Source organism: Bos indicus, chromosome 2, assembly GCF_029378745.1.
Source record: "Bos indicus isolate NIAB-ARS_2022 breed Sahiwal x Tharparkar chromosome 2, NIAB-ARS_B.indTharparkar_mat_pri_1.0, whole genome shotgun sequence".
NCBI lineage: Eukaryota > Metazoa > Chordata > Mammalia > Artiodactyla > Bovidae > Bos > Bos indicus.
In genome coordinates this window covers 127,987,114-128,013,390 of record NC_091761.1, presented here as the reverse complement: position 1 = coordinate 128,013,390, position 26,277 = coordinate 127,987,114, and the positions used below count along the sequence as shown (strand labels likewise).

The window sequence follows — 26,277 nt, the reverse complement described above, 5'->3', positions numbered from 1 at the left end:
ATATGGGCAATACATTTTAAATCACGAATGGATAATACAAATGTGAAAATGATTTCTTTTTTCTTAGTAAGCTTGAAAACAGCCAACAGCCATTCTCTTGAGTTCAGCAAGTATTCAGTACCAATCATAAAGTTTGTCTGTAGTGCCATGTGCTCAGTCATGTCCAACTCTTTGTGACCCCATGGACTGTAACTCTCTGGGCTCCTCTTGTCCATGAATTTTGCAGATAAGAATACTGGAGTGGGTTGCCATTTCCTCCTCCAGGGGATCTTCCTGACCCAGGGATCAAACCTACATCTCCTGCATTACAGGCAGATTCTTTACCCACTGAGCCATCAGAGTTATTCAGTCTGTAGTATGGATGAAAAAAGACCAGTCTGATTGAAAAGCAGAGACTGATGAAATGACAGTTACCTAAAATTGGGGTGGTGAAAGACAGTTATATATAACATTGGTTTTTATCAGATATACAGTCTTCAGTTTGCTCGTTAATCTCAAATGGTCAACTGTTTACTTTGAAAACCTTATCTTTACAGATTGAACAAGAAAAGTTGGCATCTATGAAAAAGCAAGATGAAGACAAGGATAAGAGGGATAAAGAAGAAAAAGAAAGCAGCAGAGAAAAAAGGGAGCGGTCTCGAAGCCCAAGAAGGTACCGCACAATCTGCATACCTGATATTTTGGGGGGTTTATGTTAATTTATTTTTAATTGAAGGATAATTGCTTTACAATATTGTGTTGGTTTCTGCCATACATCAACATGAATGAGCCATAGGTACACATATGTCCTCCCCACCTTGAACCTCCTTCCCACCCCTCTAGGTTGTTACAGAACCCTGGTTTGAGTTCCCTGAATCATACAGCAAATTCCCATGGTCTATCTATTTTACATATGGTGCATACCTAATGTTTTATGAGTATCTTAGGTATTAAAATATTGTGTCCAGAAAGTTACACAGTTTAAAAAGGAAGCTAACAGTACAATTCAGGAAATTTTTCCATCATACAGTTTTTGTGGTGAGCTATGGCTTGCCTCTGGACTAAGGTATTTCTTGTTTTAAGACAGATCATCATTTGACTATAATAATTATCTCTAAAATCTAGGTAAATTAGTCAGTCCTTTAATTCCTAAATCAAAATCTTGGCTTGTCTTTCATATTGCTTTAAATTATTTTGAGTTACTTTAATGTACTCCAATTCTTTTTTCTTTAGTTTTTTTTTTTTTTTTTCAATTAGAAGTCTATACCTACTAGCCTTTCATATTGCACTTTTCTTAGATGGTTGTACTGAATGCAAAACAGATACTTGCTTTCTTTTTCCTTCCATTGAGACTATGGTTAGGTTCCCATTTTTTAATCCATGATTCAACTTTTGTATTTTTGCTGGTGAGAATTCCATTAGGCTTTCCGTTTTTAGGATTCTAATATCTTCATAAATTAGCTGGCTGGAATTAGTAAAGAGAGCAGGTAATTTCTTTGTCCCTTTTATTGATATACTTGATATGAAAAGCTGTTAGCAGGGAAGCAGTAGTTCTAGAGTTATGCACAAATCATAGTGGTAACTATTTGAAGTGAACCAGATTTACTCTTTTATTTCAGGTTAGGGAAACTGCTGTTGAAATGGAAAAGGGGCTTCTCTTCCCAAAAAGCTCTCTTAGGCAAGTTTGATACATTCATCCTCTTCTGAAGAGCATATTGCTTTAATTGCCCTAGTCATTTTTTGTGCAATACCAAGAGTACCTGATGAATTTTGATGGGATCTGTCTGGATCTAAACTGCTTTTTTAGATCTGATTTATATGCAGAGTGTCCCTGATAGCTCAGTTGGTAAAGAATCCACCTGCAATGCAGGAGACCCTGGTTCGATTCTTGGGTTGGGAAGATCCCCTGGAGAAGGGATAGGCTACCGACTCCAGCATTCCGGCCTAGAAAATTCGATGAACTGCATAGTCCATGGAGTCTCAAAGAGTTGGACACAACTGAGTGACTTTCACTTTAAACGGACAGCTTTCTTATTTCTACATATTTCATTCCTTTTACATGTCCTCTTCCTGTAAAAAGTTGTCCTTTGGTCTTCTCAACTCTCAGAATGATTAAGAACCTAAATCCAGAGTCCTAGGTCAGTATGTTCCTCTCTTATAACTGTTATGGGACTGCCCTGGTGGCTCAGACAGTAAATAATCCACCTGCAATGCAGGAGACCCAGGTTTAATCCCTGGGTCAAGAAGATCCCCTGGAGAAGGAAATGGCAGCCCACTCCAGTATTCTTGCCTGGAGAATTCCATGGACAGAGGGGCCTGGTGAGCTACAGTTCATGGGGTCACAAAGAGTCAGACATGACTGATTAACACTTATAACTGTTAAACTAGAGAATGTTATTATCCTTCATTTGCTTGTTTTTCTGGTGTTATCTCAGCCCTTTTCCTGTTAAATAAATGTGAGACAATATCTTGTATCTATAGGAATTGCACAGGTGTAGACAATGGTGTAAAAGGTTAACCTCACTTATTTTGACCCTTTTCCCTGGTCCATGTTATTTAAAAAACCTGAAAAAAAAATTGCTTTCATCCTAGACGCAAATCCAGATCTCCTTCCCCTAGAAGACGATCTTCTCCTGTCAGGAGAGAGAGAAAGCGCAGTCATTCTCGATCTCCCCGTCACAGAACCAAAAGCCGGAGTCCTTCCCCTGCTCCAGAGAAGAAGGAAAAAACTCCAGAGCTCCCCGAGCCATCAGTGAAAGTAAAAGAACCTTCAGTACAAGAGGCCACTTCTACGAGGCAAGTACATAAAAATTCATTTTTAAATATCACAGTTTTAGTCTGTCATTAAGTGACAATAAATATACTTGTGAGTTAGAAATGTAAACTTGTTTTCCTTACAGGTTTTTAAAATGTAAAGTTAGATTGTTGAAAAGAAATTAAAACTTTATAGTAGAGTATAAGTAAGATGACCCAGAGGTGACCCCTGCTACCTGCCTGTGGTGCTGTTTCAGATATTGTATATACTGTAGCTTGCTCCCCCATCCCCCGTATCATGGACACCTTTGCACTCTTAAAAAATACATGTGATTAAAATTGTTAGTTGTTCACTGGATTTCAGTGATGTATATACATCTTTCTAGATGTCTTCATAGATTTTGAAAACTTTTTAAAGAGAAAAATAACTTTTTCATATCATTGTATTAAGACTTAGGAGTCTGAGTAGAAAAGGCACAAAATAAGCTTTTTTTTCAACCTCCCACCCCCACCCCACAGTGACATCCTGAAAGTTCCCAAGACTGAACCAGTACTAGAGCCTAAAGAACCTTCTCCAGAGAAAAACTCCAAAAAGGAAAAGGAAAAGACCCGACCAAGATCTCGGTCACGTTCCAAGTCAAGATCCAGGACACGTTCTCGCTCTCCTTCTCATACTAGACCAAGAAGGCGCCATAGATCTCGATCAAGGTGAGTAGTGCCTTTAAGATCTGAATAGATGTTGGATTTTTATGTGTTCTCCTAGGTAGAGTTAGGTAAATTATTTCAAAGCAGTAGAAAATTTAATTTAGCACAGGTTTATGTTTTGGATTTCCAGAGATAATTTGAGAACACTCTCTACATTCTATTAAAAATCTCCACACAAATAAGAAATTGTGTCCCTTGAAATCCATTTTTTAAATGTAGCTGTTGAGAAAACTATGCTAAGGAATTCATTCCTTGCGTATGGTTTATTCAGATTCTAATTCTGTTGTGGCAGATCATACTCACCTAGAAGGCGGCCAAGCCCAAGAAGACGGCCATCTCCTCGAAGAAGAACCCCGCCGAGACGAATGCCTCCTCCACCAAGGCACAGGAGGAGTAGATCTCCAGTGAGACGGTGAGGGTTTGGGGGTTTGGGGGGGTGGCTTTTCTAAATGTGGAGCTGTCAGGTGTACAGAAGTGCATTTTGTCTGTTCCAGGCTAATCTTTGAGTTAGTGTTCCTTCAGGAAAGAAAAAAAAAGAACTCATGAGCAATAATAGGTAATGTCTCATGAAGGGATACCTCATTTGAGGTGTAATGCTGTTATTTTTGAGTGATAACACTTAATCCAGTGTTAGAAGATTAAAAAAACAAGACATTCACCATCTTTTTGGGTATTTGTGTTCATCTTTACCCTTTTGGACCCTACCAGGAAATCTTAAACCAAGTAAGGGAATTGTTCACCTTCTCCTTTTGGCTTTTGATTACCACTAGCTTCTGAATATAGATGACTATAGAGTCGATGAACAGCTTTTGTTACTGTTCAGTCACTAAGTCGTGTCCAACTCTCGCAACCCAGTAGATGGTAGCCCACCATGGGATTTCCCAGGCAAAAATGCTGGAGTGTTAAAATAATCCATTATACATAATGTTTCTTCCATATTAAAGAAATAAGAGTACTTAACAATAAACAGTTCAAGTAGAAATGAAATGATTTGAAAATTACAGCCTCATTCCATAGATAATAACCATTAATGGCAGTTTGGTCCTATTTTTGAAGAGACTTGGCATAAAAGTCACTTTGTCAATACTGGTGTTCTTAATTTTTAAATTAGCATAAGGTAAAATGTTAGGATCAAATACTTTGAACAAAAAGATTATTGCCACACCTGCCTTGAGTAGAGGTGTAGTGTACTGGTAGCAGAGTTTTGTGCCTTCTTGACGATGCATTTCACCTGTTTTTAGAAGGAACTGGTTATTGTGCTTCAGATTATATTTAGGACAGAATTTTTTGTGTTTTGAGTCTCTGAAGTTTTTTCAAGGAACCAAATCAACTTGGAGATAATAAGCTCTGTAATTTTGTTTTGTTTCTGCAGTCTGAAGTTTTCCAGAATCCCATATTTTTAAAGAAGATATTTTGGAGGAGTTCTCTGGTGGTCTAGTGGTTAGGATTAGGCACTTTAACTAATGTGGCCCGGATTCAATCTCTGATTGAGGAACTGAGATTCCACAACCCTTGCAATGTGGCCAAAATAAGACAGAAACAAACAAAAAAGACAGTATTTTTTTCCAGGGAGGAGTTGTCCAGATATTTTGGACCATTTTTTATAAGTACTAACAGAAATTATGGAATTGATGTTACTAGTGAGACTAAAGATGTAAATGGTCAATTTTAGGCATCCCACTTTTCTAAAATTTATTGTTCCTCCTTAGGAGAAAAGTAATGCTGGTGCTTTGTAGTATAAGGTTAGTGGAAACAGCTACTTCTCATACTGGAGTTTTGCAAACAGTGTGTTTTAATTGCTTACTGAGCCATTTAGCAGTCAAGATAATTTGCAGATTGTGTAAGATTCCCTTTCAGCCAGTTTTTGTCTCACACTTAAGGTAGGGTTTCTTTTTTTCAGGTTCTCAGGAATTCTTCCGCCAAAGGTGAATTCTGCAGGTACACATAATTGCAACAGAACTTACCACAGATTTTGCCGCAGAATTCGAGAGTCCCCTGCTTCTAAGTTTATGTAGCTAAATGAATTCCTAATATTGTGCTTTTTTTTAATGCAACATAAAAGGTTGCTTGACATTGTGTTATTAAATGAAAAAATACTTTGCCACCCCAATTTTGTATGCAGACTCCAAAGCACTCATTATTCCTAAGGCGAGAAGAGACCGGTTAGTTGTATAGCACTTGACATTTTATAACTATGGGAAAGACAACTCTCAAACAGAAGCATTTATCAGAATAAGTTATTTAGTTAGTCTCAGAACTAGCTGTTTCCTATCCTGGGTTTTGGTTTTGTTTCACACTTTTTTAAAAAAGCAAACTCATTTATGTGCTTAGCTACATAAACTCAAAAGTTGGATAAAAATAGCTGTATTTTTGTGTAAACTGTACATATACATACCTGTAAGGTCATTCTCTCTAAACATGCAGTTAATGAACATGAGTACTTTGTTCCACAGAAGAAGGCGTTCATCGGCATCCTTGTCTGGGAGTAGTTCATCATCATCTTCATCTCGTTCCCGGTCACCGCCAAAGAAGCCTCCGAAGAGGACATCCAGCCCTCCTCGAAAAACTCGTAGGTTATCTCCTTCAGCAAGTCCTCCGAGGCGAAGGCATAGGCCATCACCTCCAGCTACTCCGCCGCCAAAAACTCGTCATTCCCCAACACCCCAGCAGTCAAACCGTACAAGGAAAAGTCGTGTTTCTGTCTCTCCAGGGAGAACTTCAGGTAAAGGTAAAAATCACATAAAAACAGTATGTTCTTCTTCATGTTGTCCCTGCTCCTTTCAGAGTATGAGATAGCTGGGTAGTATTTGTGTCGTGCTTTTTGCAAATTTGCTTAGACTCTCACCTTTTTTTTCCTGCTTTAAGCTCCTGGGGGTTTGCTGAAATGGAGTTTACGTGTAAAATGGTTTTGTTTTTAGCATTGCCCTCTGGCGTTGAGTAGGTGGAAAAATGTACTATTACCAGCCGTGAGCTGTTAGAGTTGGGGTAACTTACCAGAAGTTTGTGTTGTCATGGTAAAGGGATCGTTTTATTACTATGAGACCAGTTAACTTTTTTTATACCCTGCAGATATTTTGTTTGATATCTTACTGGAGGACTTAATATTCTGTTTTAATTCTTTCTGTGGCATATTGTACTCTCTAGGGAGGAACATGGTGTCCTCCTAAAAGCTGGTTGGTTTTTTTTAATTTAGGCTCTAGGCAAGGTTCTTCTGAGTGTCGTCCTTGCTTTATTCTGCAGATTGATTTCTGAGGCACTTATGATCTGTGATCCTGCCAGGCAAGTAGAATGCTATGTTAGTCTTGAGTGAAGGTTGTGGTCTGCTGGCGTTTGTTTCTTAAGCGTTAAATACACAGTGGAGAAAAACTATGGTATCCATTTGAGTTGAGCCTCTGGTACTTAGGGCTGGAATAATAAACAACCTGATAGGTGAGTAGAGGGGGAAGGGTGAGATCATAAAAGAACTGTTACAGTAACTGGGTTTTAAGGAGCAATCTGTAGATTAATATATATTGGGATTGCTCTGATCACATTTAAGTTTTCAGGTTATAAAGGAAAAAAATGGGGATATCGCAGGCAAAATCTTAACTGTTGCGTTTTTTTGAGGTTGACGAGAGCAGCATTTCTAATCAGCACCCTGCTGCTTCGTTTGTGTCCACCCCTCCATCACCCTCTGGCCCCATAACTCTGCAATATGGTGATTTCTAGAAAGACATTCTGCTTTTTTGAAGTCTGTTAGTGTGAAGTGTAGACATGCTGTCAGAGTGAGGGGTGAGGGTACTGTCAGATGCTGGTAATATGTAAAGAGTGATTAGATTATTTCTGAACTTCAACAGGTTAATGTACTGATAACATGAATATTATGCAGTCATTTTTGTTGCATTGACTCATCAGACTGACAGCTGAATAAAAACAGAGATACCTTTAAGTATGGGTGTCTTAGGATAACTTGCTTTCATAATAATCATGTCCCATATTACTTTCTGTTGAAGAGTTCCCAGTCACTGATGCCTATTGCCCTGACCTATTTTTCTTTTCTGGTGAAGTTTTTGCACTTCTGAATACTTCTTTCCTTTCTCTGGAGCTATAAAGTTGTCTAGTTAAAAAAATGTGTTATGAAGATACCTGTTACCTTGCAGACATATATCAGATTATGATTTTTCTATTTACATCACCAAAGGCTAATTAAAGTACCTGAGCGGAAGGACTGAATCCTTATTAAATAAGTTGATTAAGCATTGTTACCTTTCTTAGGGTCTGCACAGGTACCACCTCTTGTTTTGATATGTTGTCAGAAAGAGTGGACTGCTGCTTTTTGAAAACAAGTCACAGTGAAGGGAAGTGAAGGTGGAAGACAAGGGACCAGTTATATTCCTGGAGCTGATGGGACAGGTCTTCCATGTCCAGGCAAAACCCAACCAAAGAAGCAGACTGTGGGCAGTGTAGTGAGAGCTGCCTTTTGTCCACTGAAGCTGAATACTGGTTCTAACTACTTGGAGATAAATAGCTTTTTATAGTAAAGAGATCCCAACCCTTTGTGATGAAATTTCAGAGCTAGGAAAGACTTCAGAGATTGTCATCAGGAAACAGGTTCTCAGGTTAAGTGATTTGGTCAGGGTCAACCAGCCAGAACTAGAATTTGGGTTCTCAGTTGAAAAATGTCTCCCAGCTTTCCTAACCCCAAATGCCTGTTTTGATTGTTAGGGGAGAGAGATGGAAGGCAGGATCAAGTTTTTCAGCTTCTGTAGCTGGTAGTGTGATTTCAGAAGTTCCTTTCTTGTCTCCACTGCTAATACGAGTAGTGATACCATTGAAAAGTGATGTATTTTACTCTTGTATTTCATGTGGTAGTTATCAATCACGGCCTTAAGGTTCTACTGTTAATAGTGGGTGGATGGAGTGGGGGGAAAGAAGGAAAACTTTTGGAGAATTAAAGGTAAACTATTTGGAATATAATACACATTCTCATCTGAAAGGAAGCATTTTGTAATCAATGGCATGTCATAGGTAAATTGGCATTATCTTAGTACATAAAACAGTGCTTTGAAATCAGTGAAATATTTAATGAAATATGTTTCCAGAGGATCTGTACCTATAGTGGTGATGATAATTTTAAGTTGAGATCAGTGCAGCAATATAAATTATGCTCTGTAAATACTTAATGATTCTTTTACTAATAATTCTGGTCACAGAGTAGCTTATCTTTACCAGATTGATCTTTCAAGCAAGTCTGCAAGATTAATGATTAATAGGACTACTGAAATAAATTTAAAATACTGATTTTTCGGTGACTTTGGAGATTTCAAACTTCATGCTAGAATGATTTTCCCCCTTTAACACTAAAAACGAAACAACATCAACATAAAAATAAGCTTTTTTTTTTTTTTTTTTTAAGATAAAAATGAACTGTTGAAAAATCTTACCTAGACAAGCAAGCACTGATGAAACAGTATTAATAATGCTATGATTCAGTTAGTCTTATTAAGCCAGAGTAGGGAGTATGTTTAGCACTGATTATATCAATAATGACTCAAGACTATTTTAGCCAACCCATTGTAGAGATTAAATCAGGATAAAACTCCAAAAACAAGCTTCTGTAGGGGAAAAATATAATGTTATAGCTCAATTGCATTATTTACTAAACAGGCATTTATTTGCCAAATATATAGCAAACATAACCACATTTTTGATGTTTCTTAGAGGAAAATGCATTTTGGCATCCAAGTACACATTTCAGAACCCAGTTCTCTAAAGTGGTACTTTGATATGCAGGTTTATAAACTAGATCCCCTAAAATATCATTTTAAGAGTTGAAGATTCACTGACACTTAAAAATGAAGAGGGACCTATCCAGAAAAGAGCTTTGCATGTTTAAAATTTTAAAGGCCTTTCTATTTGTGCCTTTGAATTTGTTAAAATGCATGTTTTAATATAAATTTATTTATTTTAATTGGAGGCTAATACTTGTTAAGTGCAGTCTTGCTACTGATCACTAATTAGTCACTGGATTATCTAATCACTGGATTCATTAGCCATTCCAGTGATTTGTCCAAAAGGCTTATTATTAGGTAGAATTAATAAAAAGTATAGTTAAATTCTTTGATTGGATTGCCTCAGCAAAGATGATTAGATTGCCATTACTGCCTCTTAAAATAAATCTTTAGAGAAATTTGAATATGAATGTCTGTTAAACAAAATTATATAAATGTTAGGTTAAACATTCCATGTTAATTGCTTCAGTGAAACAAAAACAAATGTGAGGATCCTGAGGGGATCATATTGTCTTCAGGTTTAGTTCTTAGAGGACTGTTCTCTGATATTTCAGGTTAATCTTAGGTAAGATTAATGATTATGTATAAACATTTGATTTTAGTTGAAGCAATGGGATGGACAGTATAAACAGAAATAGTAATTGTTAGAAATTAAAGCTTATGCCTATGCCATAGAAATAGTGTCTTGGATTCAGATCCTAGTTCACTTGAATTATTTGGGTGACTTTGGTTGAGGTTACTTTTTTAAATTAAGCTTTAGAAAGAAACCTTTAGCCTTAGCGTTTAGTATTTTTACCATGGTGAAAGTCTACATATATATATATATATATGTATGATTTTATATATTGGCTGTGCTGGGTCTTCATTGCTTCTTGGGCTTTTGCTCTAGTTGTGGCACGCTGGGGCTGTGCTCTAGTTGTGCACGGGTTTCACGTTGCAGTGGCTTCTCGTGTAGCTGAGCACTGGGCTCTAGGGCGTGTGGGCTTCAGACCCTGAGGTGTGAGGGCTCAGTAGTTGTGGTGCACGGGCTTAGTTGCTCCGTGGCATGTGGGATCTTTCCAGACCAGGGATTGAACTCGTGTCTCCTGCATTGGCAGGCAGATTCCTTATCACTGAGCCACCAGGGAAGACCAACTTTTTTTAAAGTTTTTTTCATCTCTTAGATGACCAATTTGTTCCTCAGATTTCCAGATCAAATGTTTTTCTCTGTGAAAGTTTCATCAGATCTTATGTATTAATTGTTTATCATCTTTATTACTTTTCTGGACCAACCTATAGTAGTGCTTAAAAGTGCTTACATGGTCAAGAGTGTGTGCTTAAGGTAGCACATAGAGGTTTACCAAACTGAAGTGAAGTGAAGTCGCTCAGTTGTGTCCAACTCTTTGCAACCCCATAGACTGTAGCCCACCAGGCTCCTCCCTCCCTGGGATTCTCCAGGCAAGAATACCGGAGTGGGTTGCCATTTCCTTCTGCATACTGAACTGAACTGAAATGCTATTCTCTGAACTGTTTCTCTTGGGAGAAAGTTTGAAAGTTTTAAAGTCATTGTAGAACTTTCTGAGGCTTTTCACCAAACATTTATGAATTACTTCTTTTGCTTCAGGTAATGACAACAGGATCTTTAAAAGAACTTTTTAATTGTCAGTAAATTATTTATGAGAAGAGTCACACTTTTTTTGTATCATTAAGATGTGTAGCCTTTTGTTTCTTTTTTTAATGTATGTAAGTGGGGCTTTTTTTTCCCCTCCCCGCTTGTTTTTAGTGACAAAACATAAAGGTACTGAGAAAAGAGAATCCCCTTCACCAGCACCGAAGCCTCGGAAAGTAGAGTTGTCTGAATCGGGTACGTGTTTTGTGTTTGTTTTGTTTTTTAAGCTGAATTTGATTCTGGTTAAAGATTAATTATAGTTTATGGCTTAATGATTAAGAGCTAGGACTTGGAAGTCAGACTGGCCTGTTTGAATCCCTAGTTCCACTACGTTTTGCTTTAATTACTTAATTTATCTGAGCCTCTTCTCCCCTCCCCTCCATCTCTGAAATGCATAATAGTACCATCCTTTAGTCTTTGGTGATTAACTGAAATAATGTTTATAAGTGCTTGGCACACAGCCTGAACTGTCACAAATGCCTGGATAAGTTTATTTTTTCATTATATTTGGTGAAGATAATCTAAATTAGCATTTAAATTGACATTTTAAGCTCCTCCTTTATTTGGGGGGAAAAAAAAAGAGTAGATAGTGCTTGACCCAGCTATCACAGGTAAAAGTTTAGGAGAACATTTCCCAACTCAAATATGTATATTTTCTGTATGCATAACTAAAGAAGCACTTTCTAAATGCGTCCTTCTTTCAGAAGAAGATAAAGGTGGCAAAATGGCTGCAGCAGATTCTGTGCAGCAGAGACGCCAGTATAGACGACAGAACCAGCAGTCTTCATCTGGTATGGACACTGACTACATGCTTTTTCTCTCTGCATATCCTAATAAAAATATTTAAGATAAAAATATCCGTAAGTGTAGTGAGTGTATTTAGGAGAAATATTTTTGTGCCTTCATAGAAATACGAGGGATTGTTAGTTTTGGAGCTTTGGTATTAAGTATTTCCTTAAAAACTTAATTTTCTTCTAGATTGCTGTAAAAGTAATAGATCTTCAGAGTACAAAATTTAAAACAGGAATAAAAATTGGAAAAGTATGTTTCTTTCCTCAACCCTCAGTCTTACTCCCCAAAGGTTTTATTTAGAAATTTTCTGTGCATGTATTAAGTATCTGTAGTTTAAAAACAAACCAAAAACACCTAACAGGCTCAAACTGTAGATTATATTGCTTGCCTTTTTAACTTACTATATCTAGACATCTTCCCCTGTTAGTTCTTAAGGATCTACCTCATTTATTTACTGGCTGCAACATTTTTAAAATATTGATAATATATTATGGAGCCACTTGCCTGTTTGGACAGTTAGGTTATTTCTAGTTTTTTTCCTGTGTATGTGTTTATATGAGTGTATCTATAAAATGAAATTTCTGAATTAAAATGTACATACACAGAAATCTGATTTTAAAGTCAGATATATTGGTTTTATTAACTCAGTTGGTATTTGTGATGGAGTCTAGACACTGCCTTTCCTTTTCATTTATAAAATGGAAACCAAAGCATTCCACAATGACATTAAGTCAGTTAAAGCTATATAGCTTTTGCAGCTCCTTTAAGATATAGTTAATTATGGAAATGTTTGAAAATGCGTTTATGTTTTGGATATTTTTTTGATGTTTATAGGAAATGTCAGATATATTTTGTTTGATAATAATAGGGATATGAAGTAAATTATTCAAACCCCAGTCAGGCTTTCAGTAGCCTTAAAAGTGCTTAGAGTAACTAGAATTAAGTAATTGCTCGAGTTTGACTGAGCAAAGTTTGACTGAGCTTTTTGGAAAATCACTAGATTCTTAAGGAGTGCTGTTTTCTTGGCTTGTGCTATGGAAATGATTTGTATGAAATAATTATATAATAATATATATTTATGTATGCTTGACTTTGAAGTCATTGAGCCCATATTGGTAATTGTCTTTTTTTTTTCAGAACTCATGGCTTGTATGTGTGCTCACTTACATTAGTGAACTTGATTTGCTAATTTGGATACTCCCTCTGCTTAGCTTCCAAAAACGGGTACAGGCTGTTAAGCATACATCTGATGTAAATTTTTCTTTATTGTGTAATTTTAGATTCTGGCTCCTCCTCTTCCTCAGAAGATGAACGACCCAAAAGGTCCCATGTGAAGAATGGTGAGGTAGGCAGGCGACGGAGACATTCCCCTTCCCGGAGTGCCTCTCCATCACCTCGAAAGCGCCAGAAAGAGGCTTCCCCTCGGTAATGTTTTCACTCTTGATCTGTAGTTGTGATAAAGCTTCATAACTTAAGGGATGGGCTGTGGGCTTGTTTAGAATTTGGTTAACTCCATTTCATTAGCGCTTATAGTAGGAAATGGTCAGATTTGGGGGTATTTGCATTTTGTTTTGTTCAGTGATTACTGTTTAATGAGAATTTAGTAAGTTTGTACCAGCATGTCATGCATGTGCATGACCTGAATAGACCAGTTAAATCATGGCATTTACTTCCTGACTATCTTTGAACATCTAAAATATATATATATATATCTCTATTAATTTGGTGAATGGAATTCTTGACACTTGTTTTTTTCCACTGCTCTCAGGATGCAGATGGGAAAGCGATGGCAATCGCCAATGACTAAAAGGTTGGTTAGATGCTATTTTGTAAATTAGGATTACATGTCAAAGTTCTAGTGACTTAATTTACTGTTTAGGTAACATCCTGTTCTCAGGTTTACAGGTTATGATGGTGGAGAAGTTCCTCAGTTGTTTTGGTTCGATTTAATTATATTTTCTTACACATCAAATTAATGAGGTAGGACAGTAGTAATAGCTCTTTAGATTTGGGCAGGGGTGGGGGGACTTTGTGATGATGATAGGGAAGGCAAGAGAAACTTAGGAGAGACATTTAAAAGGTTAAAAAATGACTAAGGCTTAAAGCAATATTTTTCATGCTTCTAAACTTTTGTCTTTGGCTGTTGAATATTCCTTCCTTAATAGTTAAAGATATATTAATCATGTGCTCAGTCGTGTCCGACTCTTTGGGACCCCATGGACTGTAGCCCGTTCTCTGTCCGTGGAATTCTCCAGGCAAGAATACTGGAGTGGATTGCCATTTCCTTCTGCAGGGACTCTGCCCAACCCACGGATCAAACCCATGTCTCTTGCATCTTCTGCATTGGCAGGCAGATTCTTCACCACTGTGTCACCTGGGAAGCCCAAATATTAATCATACTTAGTGTAAAACAGTAGTTGTTGCATGTATAACTTGTCCTCATTACCATGTGACTAAGGAAATGATGTGGTTCTGAAGAGGCCACTGCATAGATAATAAGCTGTCTTCATTCTGAGACTTGTCTATTCCTAATTCCTGAGGGCTGCTTTGTGTTTCAAGGCTTAATGAAACTGGTTCTTACATAATGTGGGGTGGTGGGGGACTTCTATACTCAACAGTGTCTACACACAGTTGAAGGCTTGGGTTGGCATTAAGTGTTCAGAGTAACTAGAAGATATTTACCTTTTTCTCTTTTAAATCCCTGAAATGTGTGTCATATCAGCTTAAAGAAGCTGTAGATCTATTCAGTGTCAAGATTCCAGTTATAAGTGATTATCAAGTTTTTCTTGTAGTTCCTTAAGTATGCTAGTTATTTTATTTTTAACAGGTTATGGTTTTATTCTCTTTTCAATTTTCTCACATGGAAACATAGGGAAAGAGACCTTTTAGTTATGCCAAGCCTTTCATTTTACAACTGAAACTGAGGCACAGGGTGAATATCTCAGGTCATTAGTATATCATAGATTCTAATCTGAGTTCAGGTTTGTCTTTTTTTTTTTAATGAGAATATTTTAAAAGAGGAGCCATATAATCAACAGTAATAGCCTCTTGCGCTATTATATCTACTGATAACACACTAGGAGTTCTGCTTTGTATCATCTCATCACTCAGGTTTGTGAGTGTAAACCTTTTTCTCTTTGAGTCAAAACCCAGATGTCTTTACCCATTTGAAATCTTCATTACCTGTATTAACCCTGCTAATGAACTGACTTCTCCTTTACTGTCTTTCTTGTAATTAAAATTTTGGTGTCTGCATGTCATCTGAAGCTGATCTGTCTTGACCTATTGGGCGCTTGTAGTTTATGTCTTAAATCTGTTTAAAGTGAAATCTTAGTCTTCACAAAGCATAATTAAGTTAAAAATCAAGTTTGTTAATGAATGTTAGAATTTTCATTGTTCTGTTAATGAACTCTCCTTAGTTTTATTGGGGAATCAAGACAAGTTAACTTGAGAAAGTGTGCCTTTTGTGGTTGTGCAACAGAGCTCAGAATAAAGGTCTATGATTCTTATCTATATTTTAACCACAGTGCTCCTCATGATGGCTTAAGTGCTCAGGCAGCTTTGTTTCTTTGTCTTTGGAGTAGTGTTTTTAATTAATTGTTTGCAACTCATATTCAACCACAGGAATGTTTTTGTTTTTTTTTTTTTATCAAGAACTTGGAGCACTGACACCCAGATTTTGGGCCTTTAATTTTAAATATCTATATTAGAACATTGTATTTTTCTAGGCTTTACAGCAGTTCTTCCTAACAAGGAATCAAAAGTTACTTGAAGAACCTTTTTATTAATAACCTATATCAGCTGGACCACAGCCAAGACCTGGTGAACACAAAGTTCAGATAAGTTTCCCAGCTGTTTCCAATGTACAGTCCAGTTAAAAAGCAACTCCCTGAGGTAGTGTTATCAAAGTTTTTTCACCTTGTGTCATGTTAAGAATGTTTTATGTGACCCAGACTGCTTATTTATATACTGCAACAAAAGTTTCACACAAGAAAATTTACCATAGTTAAAACACTTAGATTTTCTCTTTTCTTTCTTTTTTTAATTTAAATCTGTTCTGACGGAGTTTTGACTGACTGCAGTGTAGTTTGAAAAACACTGCTCTAGGGATGGAGTGATGGCTCCTGCCCTTTGGGTTGACAGTGACTGAAACTAAATCATCTCGATCACTTAGTTACAGATGTTACTGACTCTGAATCAACTATAATTCTTCTTTGGTTTAGTGGTAGACGGAGGAGAAGTCCCTCCCCACCTCCCGCCAGAAGGCGACGTTCTCCTTCTCCTGCTCCTCCACCTCGTCGACGCAGGTCTCCCACACCACCACCACGACGAAGGTATTTATGAAATAGGCTCGTGTGTGCTAGTGGGAGCAACTTTGGATTTCTGTGATTGAAACATTTATTCGAGTGGCCTCGTCCAGCTGTTTACAAAATACCACATATTATACATTTCCATTTACCTGACAAGTCCAGGACACACAAATGTAGAGGGAGAGAGAAAGTAGATTGGTGATGGTGGCCAGGGTGGGATGGGAACTGGGAGTCATGATGGGTGAAGACTGTGAATGCAGTTGACCTTCAGCGAGGTCAAAGGTACCAACGAGTAGCTGATAATCTGACTCTAACTTTACAGTTGGGCCTTCCATATCTGTGGATTCATCCAACGGCAGGTTGTGTAGTACTGCTGTGTGTATTTTTTAAAATCCACATATAAGTGGACCCATGTAGTTCAAACCTGTGTTCATGAGTCACCTATATACTAAAACAATTGAAATTGGGTGAATTTTATGATTTGTAAACCATATATCATTAAAAGAGGTTAAGTAAATTAAAAGATAGAATCACTCTAGTGATTTTAGGGGGAACATTTTTATGTTCAAATATTTTCAGCCCATTGAATATGGGTTGGTTAAATCTCTGGATACTGGGTCTTTGAACACAGAGCACTGACCATCTCAGACAAACCCAGATTGAAAGCTATTCTACATAGTAACTGATTAGTACTCTTCAAAGAAAAATGGATTGTGAGAGAGACTGAGAAACTATTATAAATTGGCAGAAAGACTAAGGGCATGGGACAGTTGGATGCAATGTAGGATCCTAATTTTTGGAACCTGGAACAGAAAAAGAACATTACTGGGGAAAACTAAGGTGGCATTAGTATTTTTTAGTTAAGAGCAAATTAGCACTAAGGTTCATTCTAGTCTTGGCAGTTTTTCTACAGTTATATGAGATGTTAAGTGGCACGTCTTTACTATTGTTCAGCTCTTCTGTCAATAAAAAATGATTTCAAAGTAAAAGGAAAATTTTTTTTAAGAGAATCGCTCAAACACAAATTCAAACGGTATAGTGACTACACCCTGAATGCCTTTTATGTGCCACCTAAACCATTAAACGCTTTATGTAGTTTATCTTTAGTCCGCAAGATGGTCTTGCTTAATAGTGGTATTCCCATTTTCCAGGTGAGGAAATCTGGGTTCAGAGTTATTGCTGCTGCTGCTGCTAAGCCGCTTCAGTCGTGTCCGACTCTATGTGACCCCATAGGCAGAAGCCCAGAGTTACTAATAAGAGTTAAATGGAAATGCATTCTATGATGTTGCACAATGTATGGCCTTTCCCAAAGATGATTTTTAGACAGTAAAACTTTGGAGCTCAAGGTCTGAATGTTTCAGGAGAAAATCAAGTGGTTGAAGCTGAATGTTATTTTGAGGTTTAGTTTCTAAGAGGCAAGTTAAGGTTATATAGGGATTAAGCATTAAGAGGAAGGCCAAGTGGGACTTCAGCAGGAATGCATTCTCCCTAGCAGTAGATTTCCATTGAATACTGTTCTTTTGACTCCCAAAATGCAAGTCTCTCAGTGAGGGCAGGGTGATGTCTTTTAAACCTTGTGCAAGTGAGCACTAATTATTAATACAGAGTCCAAACACCAGTGTAGAGAGTGTTCCCCACAGGACAGCTCTTTAAAGCAGACTTCTGAGTTCAAGTTGCATAGTCAGTAGAATCTTATGAATATAGTTATCTAGTTTCTACATAGTAGTAATGGATTTTCAGTTTCTTCAGAGCAATGCAGGATTCTTTTCTGAAGAAATATTAAATTGATTCTACATGGGTTTTGCTGAATGACTTGACAAATTTGAATTCAATCTGAACCCTAAATCTCCACTACCCAGAATGTCTTATTTGTTATCATTTAGGATTCACAGTAATTTACTAAGTGATTTCTCTTTTTTTTTAAACTTAAAGGCATGGCATTTCCCCTTAGAAATATTCTCTTTGGTGTTGTAAGTGCATAATTTTTTTTGCATTCTGTTTCTAGTCCTGTTGGACCTTTAAGCTTTCATGATGTATTTTTCCTAGGACTCCGTCTCCTCCTCCACGCCGTCGCTCACCTTCCCCAAGAAGATACTCTCCTCCGATACAGAGGAGATACTCTCCTTCTCCACCTCCAAAGAGAAGAACGGCTTCGCCCCCTCCCCCTCCTAAACGAAGGGCATCACCATCTCCACCACCAAAGCGTCGGGTCTCCCATTCACCACCTCCCAAACAAAGAAGCTCCCCAGTCACCAAGAGACGTTCGCCTTCATTGTCATCAAAGCATAGGAAAGGGTCTTCCCCGAGCCGATCTGCCCGGGAGGCCCGGTCACCACAGCCAAACAAACGGCATTCGCCCTCACCACGGCCTCGCGCTCCTCAGACCTCAAGTCCTCCACCTGCTCGAAGAGGAGCATCATCGTCACCCCAAAGAAGGCAGTCCCCATCTCCAAGTTCTAGGCCCATTAGGAGAGTCTCCAGGACTCCGGAACCCAAAAAGATAAAAAAGTAAAAACGTTTTATCCTTTTTGGTTAGGAACACTTAACTTGCATAGCTCTTTATGTTTGGAAGCTCCTCCCTCCCCCCAACCCCCAACACACACACAACACACACACATTTAGAACAGGAAAGAACAGCTGTGAATACAAACTTTAAGGCAAATTCTCGGTCCTATTCATATATCCTTTTCTGTTTTCAGGATAGTTCCTTGTGGTATGAGCTAAATGAGGATTTTATTGGTTCTTAAGGATATCAGGTTAATTGAGAAGTGTGCTTCCAAATCCAGCTCTGAAGCGATGCATAGGATGCTTCTTGCATGTCTGTAAGACTGATAAAAGCAGTGTTAAATATGGCATTACTAATTTCCTACAAGAAGAACCATTAATAGAATGGGTAGAGGATAGTGGGGCTTGGAACTACTCTCCAGGAGACTTAAATGATAAAAATTGTGTCGATACAATCAACCAGCAAACTAGTGCTGTAAAATATTAAAGTTGGTGATCTGGTTGTGTAATGGTAGTTGGTGGTTTTCTCTTAAAGAAGGATCTCTGTTTTGAATGCTGAATGTTTTATTTTTTCCTTCTGTTTCTAGAGCTGCCTCACCAAGCCCTCAGTCGGTAAGGAGGGTCTCATCTTCCCGATCTGTCTCGGGATCTCCTGAGCCAGCAGCTAAAAAGCCCCCAGCACCTCCGTCACCTGTCCAGTCTCAGTCACCCTCCACCAACTGGTCACCAGCGGTACCGGTTAAAAAGGCTAAAAGCCCAACACCAAGCCCATCACCGGCAAGGGTATGTCTGCCCTGTTGTGGACATCCTTTATAAGTGTAAATGGTTACTTGGAAGGAGAGAGGTTTTTGTCTTTTGTAGTTCAGAGGAGCATAATTTTCTGTGATTCAGATGGACTTCAAAAGGAGGCGCATAAGTGGTGGTGTTTGCATCACTGTGCATGCTTAATACTCTATAGACATCCACTAATTTCCAGTGTCTTTTATAGTATTAATTTCTATAATCTTGGTGGTGAAGGTTGAGCTATATAAATAACTTAGAAAAATGGGGGAAAAAAAACACCTTGATTCTAATATTATCTAGGAGCAAATTAGTGTTTCTGTTCTCTCTAGTATTGTTTAGGAATAGTTACGATTACACAATCAATGAAAGTTTTGATCTTCAGTTCAGTTCAGTTGCTCAGTCATGTCCAACTCTTTGCGACCCCATGAATGGCAGCACGCCAGGCCTCCCTGTCCATTACCAACTCCCGGAGTTCACTCAGTCTCACTTGCATCGAGTCAGTGATGCTATCCAGCCATCTCATCCTCTGTCGTCCCCTTCTCCTCCTGCCCCCAATCCCTCCCAGCATCAGAGTCTTTTCCAATGAGTCAACTCTTCACATGAGGTGGCCAAAGTACTGGAGTTTCAGCTTTAGCATCATTCCTTCCAAAGAAATCCCAGGGCTGATCTTCAGAATGGACTGGTTGGATCTCCTTGCAGTCCAAGGGGCTCTCAAGAGTCTTCTCCAACACCACAGTTCAAAAGCATCAATTCTTTGCCATTCAGCTTTCTTCACAGTCCAACTGTTACATCCATACATGACCACTGGAAAAACCATAGCCTTGACTAGACGGACCTTTGTCAGCAAAGTAATGTTTCTGCTTTTGAATATGCTATCTAGGTTGGTCATAACTTTCCTTCCAAGGAGTAAGCGTCTTTTAATTTCATGGCTGCAGTCACCATCATGTCTATTAGTATGATTACATTTTATTTTTTAAGAAAAGTATCACAAGATGTCAAAATGTCACCAGTGGTTTTGGAGGAGAATAATTAGTGATCTTTAATTTTTCTCCTTTACATTTTAATGCTCTTAATTTGGAAATACATTATTTCTGTAATAACAAATGAATCTTGGAACATGTGAAATATTAGATGAAACAGAAAGTACGTTATTGACCCAGATAGTCTTATCTTGGAGAAGGCAATGGCACCCCACTCCAGTACTCTTGCCTGGAAAATCCCATGGATGGAGGAGCCTGGTAGGCTGCAGCCCATGGGGTCGCTAAGAGTCGGACACAACTGCGCGACTGCACTTTCACTGTCCACTTTCATGCATTGGAGAAGGAAATGGCAACCCACTCCAGTGTTCTTGCCTGGAGAATCCCAGGGACGGGGGAGCCTGGTGGGCTGCAGTCCATGGGGTCACACAGAGTCGGACACGACTGAAGCGACTTAGCAGCGGCAGCAGCAGTCTTATATTTGGCAGGCTACATAAATAAGAGTAACATTCTTGTTTTTACATCATCAAGCTTACATATCATTGGGATAGTAAAATATCAGAGCTTAAACTGTTTTCCTTTGTGATTCATTAATCGTGGCAGATTCTTATATTGTATAAAAAACATCAGTAGTTAGTTGTCCATCTTAATTGGGTTGTGTTATTGTGCAGACTAGTTGAATGATGAGGAATTTTAAGTAATTGCTTGGAAATATGAAATTAAAAATTACATTACAGACTAGATGCATTTATAGCAGAAACTACTCTTGGCTTAAATTTGGAATATATGCAGTGGAGAATAAATAACCCTGCATTCTAGAGATCAGTGACTAGAGATGTGGCAATCACACACACTTATAATTAGGGTAATAGTTTTTTATTACTTAGGCTGGTATGATGGGTGATTTACAGATATTCCCATTTTTAATTATCGTAAACAGCTTTATTAGGGATTGTAATACTCAATTGGGGTTGATAAAAAGGCCTCAGAACAAGTCAGACAACTTGTGTGAGGTTGACCAGTAGGTTCAGGAACCAGAATTCAGTTTGGGTGAGTTCAGAGACTTTTCTTCGTATTCATCATGGAGCTTTTCCTTGCATCTGGAAGTAGACCCAGCCTCAGGCCAGTCTTGGAGACCTGGTTCATGGTTTGTGACTGGGAGACCTGGCGCACATGCTCAGTTGTTTCCATCGTGTCTGACACTTTGCGACCCTGTGGACTGTAGCCCACCAGGCTCCTCTGTCCATGCGATTTCCCAGGCAAGAATACTGGAGTGAGTTGCCATACCCTCCTCCAGGGGATCTTCCTGACCCAGGTATCAAACCCACGTCTCCTGCATTGCAGGCAGATTCTTCACTGCTAAGCCACCGGAAAAGCCCAAAGTTAGTTGGGGAAATTTAAATCATTTACCTTCAGGATCTATTTCAGCTCTTGGAAGTCTTTACTCCCATCTTTAGGAGTACTTTTCTTGGTGGTGACTGGTCTTGGACCTTCTTCCCCCTGAAGCCCTATGAAATTCTGAGATTAATTCAGCTGGTTATTCCCTTGAAATAAAATTTTTCATTGGACAGGTTGACTTTACTGCTTTTGTTTTTCTGGATTTCTAGAATTCAGACCCAGAAGGAGGTGGAAAGAAAAAGAAGAAAAAGAAGGACAAGAAACACAAAAAGGATAAGAAGCACAAGAAGCACAAAAAACACAAGAAGGAGAAGGCTGTAGCTGCTGCTGCTGCAGCCGCTGTGACCCCTGCAGCTGTAGCTGCTCCCACAACCACATCAGCACAGGAAGAACCGGAGGCAGAGCCAGAGCCTAAGAAGGTATTTATGGGCCCTGTCTTGCAGTTTGTACAAAGAGCTAAATTATTTGGTGTGCAGAAGTAGCTTGTAATTTTCTTCTAATAATTAGATGCCCAGTGTTAACTCTGTTCTGATTGGTTTCTCTAGGACCACCCACCAAGAGCAGGAATTTGCTAAGGCTAAATAAGAATATGAATAACGTTCAAAAGGCTTAATGTATATTTTAAAGAGCACTTTGACGTGATTAAACATGTAATTCACCCATTTAAAGTGGAGTGATTTTATGGTTTACTATATTCACACAGTCGTGCTGCCATCACCACAGATAAGACTCAACATTGGCGACCGTTGTCTCAAGATTTAACGATACGACCTTTCTGGTTTGTTTGTTTTTAGGAGACTGAAAGTGAGCCTGAAGATAACCTTGATGACTTAGAAAAGCACCTGCGTGAAAAGGCCCTGAGATCAATGCGGAAGGCTCAAGTGTCCCCACAGTCCTAGGTGGAAATGTTTGTTACGATGTAAATTTTATTTGGTTTGTACGCAATTCAATTTCAAAATTGCTAAAATGTGTTTGAGCTTTAGACTATAACATTTGTTGTAATAATTGCTAGGTTGAAGTTCACCATGTAAACAAGGGCATGGATTTACATTGCAAAGGTGTCCCCAGTGTGTTAGTGACATTCTTTCATTGACAGCTGACATAACTTCGTTTAGAGTGAAGTATTTTAAGCCAAAAAAGAAAAATCCCCTTTTTAAAAAAGGGGGTTTAAATATTGTTGGCATTCTTATGGTTCCTTTAAATACCCCTGGCTATTCCCAGAGGTTTTTCTTTCTTTTTCTTTCCTTTTTCTCATTTGAGTCTTAGCACCCATTTAAGTTATGATGCTTTCAACCTTGATGGTTTGCAAGCTTGCCCAGAAATAAGACCACTGTTGAACTACCACAAAAGTATAAATGAATATTTTAATGCCACAATCTTTCCTGTTGCCTGTGGAGTCTCTGCTGAAATGAATCAGGATTCGAGCTCTAAGATGAGACAGAAAATGAAAGCATGTTGTTTGCCAGGACACTGTGGGTTTATATAGATGTGTAACAAGTTGATTTGGAACACTGGAATTTCATTCTTTTCTCTTTTTTTGTAAAGGCAATTAATTAGCCCCAGGAAGGATCCTTCAGTTACGTAAAATTTTGTTTTATGAAATGTCATGGCTCCATTCATAATTTTGTCTTGTTCCAGTCAGTATATACAACTTTCAGAGCTCTTGTATTTGGAAAGCTGGAAGGGCCCAGACTTTGAAATAGTGTCTTGTTTTCACTGTTATTGTTTTGTTTTTGTTTCTGTTTTTTTTTTTTTTTTTTTAACTAAAGCTATATAAAGCTTGTGGATTAAACAGAATAAATTTCTAAATTTAAAAATGTTGGCCACTCACTTTTATTACCCATCTGAATACTGCAGGAGACCCACCTTAGAAATCTTACAGTGCCTATATTTTTACCCCCTTGGCAGCTTTGGCAGAGGAAGGATTGGGCAAGGGAAATACAAGGTGATAAAATTGTCCTGGCATCTTTATTTAGTAATATGATAAGTGCCATGAGAGGGAAGTACACAGTGAGATTGGAACATATATAATGGGCAGGTCAGCCAGGCATAGGGGAAGAGAAGAATTTCAGGCAGAGCACACAGTATGTATACCCCAAGGCAGAAGGAGTGTGGCACATTCCAGGAAGTGAATGAAGGTTAACAAATGACTGGAGCAGCCTCCCTCTATCAGAGGTGCGTTCGTGCACCTGTGTGGGGGGCGGGGCGAGGGTGGTTGGTATGGGTGGTGTCTGGTGTCAGTGGGTATGGTGTTTGGCTCCCTACTGGCCATTTTTAATTTTAAGATTGAGGAGAGTAATATAATTTGAGAGAACTTGGAAGCTGATAACACTGTGTAAGGTAGAACAGTAGCATTCACATCTCTGTGTATGGGGCAACTTAAGAGAGCGTTCAAGGATCTTCCATGTGACTTCCTTTTGATTTTACAATTCGGTAATGTTGGAAATGCACAGAATATCCCGTATCTAAGGTGGTTGCTCCTGACTTACCCCTTCCAATATGAACAAACCCATGAACATTATTTGGGGGTACTTGTGTCTAGCCATTCACTCATTCAGTGCATTTGTTCACTTGTCTCATTTATTCAGCAGGCTTTCCTTCCTCCACTTGACTGAAGTGCTTGTTAAGGTAAGCAGCAGCCTTCATTTTGCCAAAGTGAGCGATCAGTTTCCCTCCTTCGCTCGCCCTGCTGGCAGACTTGGACTTACTCGCTCCTTTGCTGAAACCCTTACCTTCTAGAGGGAACACCAGGTTTCCTCTACCTCACTAGCTCTTTTCTCTCTCGTGGATGCTTTGAAATGTGATGTGATGGGAGTCTGGAGAGAAAGCTGCCGAACACAAAAGAATCCCTAGGTCCTTTGATTTTAAATGTCTTTTTGTTGATGTGTCACGTTTTCCAGTTAAACTTCCCCTTGACCTAGACCCCTGTCCAGCTACCTGGTTGGTAAGTTCATTTGGGTGTCTGAAAGACATACCAAATTGAACGTGTCCTCCGATCTTGTCTCAGTCTCATTTGGTAGCTGTTACATTCACTCAGAATTGAGTCGATAGTGTCAGTGGCGGCGTCCACCCTCCAGTACTCATGCACACAGGCTGTTCTGTTCCCAGTAGCCTGTCAGATCATGGTGGTAGTTTAGTTGCTAAGTCGTGTCTGACTCTCTGCAACCCTGTGGACTGTAGCCTGCCCAGCTGCTCTGTCTATGGGATTTTTTCAGGCAAGAACTTGAAGTGGGTTGCCATTCCCTTCTGCAGGGGATCTTCCCAACCAGGGATCCAACCCAGGTCTCCTGCGTTTGCAGGTGGATTCTTTACCAACTGGGCTACCAGGGAGTCTTGTCAGATCATAGTACTGCTCAAAACCCTCAAGAGACTCTTCTTTCCTGCCTCAGTAAAATCCAAATTTCTTACTCTGGCCTGCAAGACCCAGTAGCACCTGCTTGGGCATCCTCATGTCCTCCCCTCAGTCTGCTCAAGCCATATCTACGTCCTTGCTCTTGCTTTGATCAAAGTTGTTCTCTCCAAAAGCCTTTGTTTTCACTGCCCAATCTAACCTGTTTCTTTACTAGGTTTTTTTCAGACAGGCTTTCATGACTTCTCTTTTTTCATTTATAGCAATGATTACGACCTGAAATGACGTATTTTTGGTCCCTAGGGACTTGGTCTTGCTTGTGACTGTCCCCAGTGCCTAGTAGGCTGTAGAGGCACAAATACTGGATGAACAGATGGGAAAGAAGTTTAATTGACTGTCATTTGCCGGACATTGCTGGGGCTTGAGGTGAGGAACGCGAAGACATGGTGACTCCTGCCAGCTATCTAGGATTTGCCTCCTGGGGATAAAAACATACAATCTGGAGTGGGCAAGAACATAAGTCTGGCAGGCCAAAGTTTCTGCCATAGCTTTCCACTGTGTGATCTTGGTTAAAGTTACTTAACATCTAAGTGCTTCCCTTTCTTGGATCTGAGTCAAATAATGGAACAACCTCCGTTTTTAAAGAGTTTAATGTGTTAGTTAATACATATAAAGTAACGATAGTACAAAGCGAGGTCCCCATTTTCTTAGGTAACATAATATGTGGTCATTCTGTTAACTATGACAAGTTTTAGTTTGGCTGTGTGAAAGGGATTTTAATCGTCTCTTTACAATGTAATTTTTTCTTTAAATAAAATTCACCATTTTAAAGTGTGCAGTTCAGTGGTACTTAGTATATTCACAAGGTTATGCAACCGTCACCACTATTCTGGAACGTTTTCATTACCCTAAAAAGACACTGCCTATTAGCAGTCACTTCTCACTCTCCTGACAGTCCCAGCAGACCCAGCTGTCTATAGATGTGTTTATTCTGGACATTTCATTGGTATCATTTCGTATGTGCCCTTTTGTGTCTGACTTCTGTCATTTAAGTTACAAACTGCTCAGTTGTGTCTGACTCTGCAACCCCATGGACTGTGGCCTGTCAGGCTCCTCTGTCTATGGAATTCTTCAGGCAAGAATACTGGAATGGGCTGCCATTTCCTCCTCCAGGAGATCTTCCCAACCCAGGGGTAGAACCTGCGTCTCTTGCATCTCCTGCATTGGCAGGTGGATTCTCTGCCACTGCACTGCTTGGGAAGCCCGTGTGTTTAAGGTTCATCGATGGCACTTCATATTTTTTATT

General features: G+C 38.9%; 1 protein-coding gene across 10 annotated transcripts in view; it reads left to right on the top strand.

Moving 5' to 3' along the window:
• SRRM1 (serine and arginine repetitive matrix 1) overlaps positions 1–25,805 on the top strand; it is a 31,799-nt gene extending 5,994 nt beyond the window's left edge. For 3 of the 10 annotated variants that reach the window (XM_019981188.2, XM_070776438.1, XM_070776445.1), the window contains 14 exons: positions 537–652; positions 2,572–2,775; positions 3,253–3,441; positions 3,731–3,850; positions 5,892–6,166; positions 10,972–11,052; positions 11,562–11,648; positions 12,930–13,074; positions 13,418–13,459; positions 15,873–15,983; positions 18,006–18,467; positions 19,052–19,247; positions 21,832–22,041; positions 22,417–25,805. In XM_019981188.2, the coding sequence (XP_019836747.2) occupies positions 537–652; positions 2,572–2,775; positions 3,253–3,441; positions 3,731–3,850; positions 5,892–6,166; positions 10,972–11,052; positions 11,562–11,648; positions 12,930–13,074; positions 13,418–13,459; positions 15,873–15,983; positions 18,006–18,467; positions 19,052–19,247; positions 21,832–22,041; positions 22,417–22,521 (2,343 nt within the window). In that variant the 3' untranslated portion in view covers positions 22,522–25,805. The remainder of the gene's footprint in view (positions 1–536; positions 653–2,571; positions 2,776–3,252; positions 3,442–3,730; positions 3,851–5,891; positions 6,167–10,971; positions 11,053–11,561; positions 11,649–12,929; positions 13,075–13,417; positions 13,460–15,872; positions 15,984–18,005; positions 18,468–19,051; positions 19,248–21,831; positions 22,042–22,416) is intronic. The other 7 variants (XR_011562996.1, XR_011562995.1, XM_070776419.1 and 4 more) reach the window with 7 other exon arrangements.
• Positions 25,806–26,277: the final 472 nt, after the last annotated feature.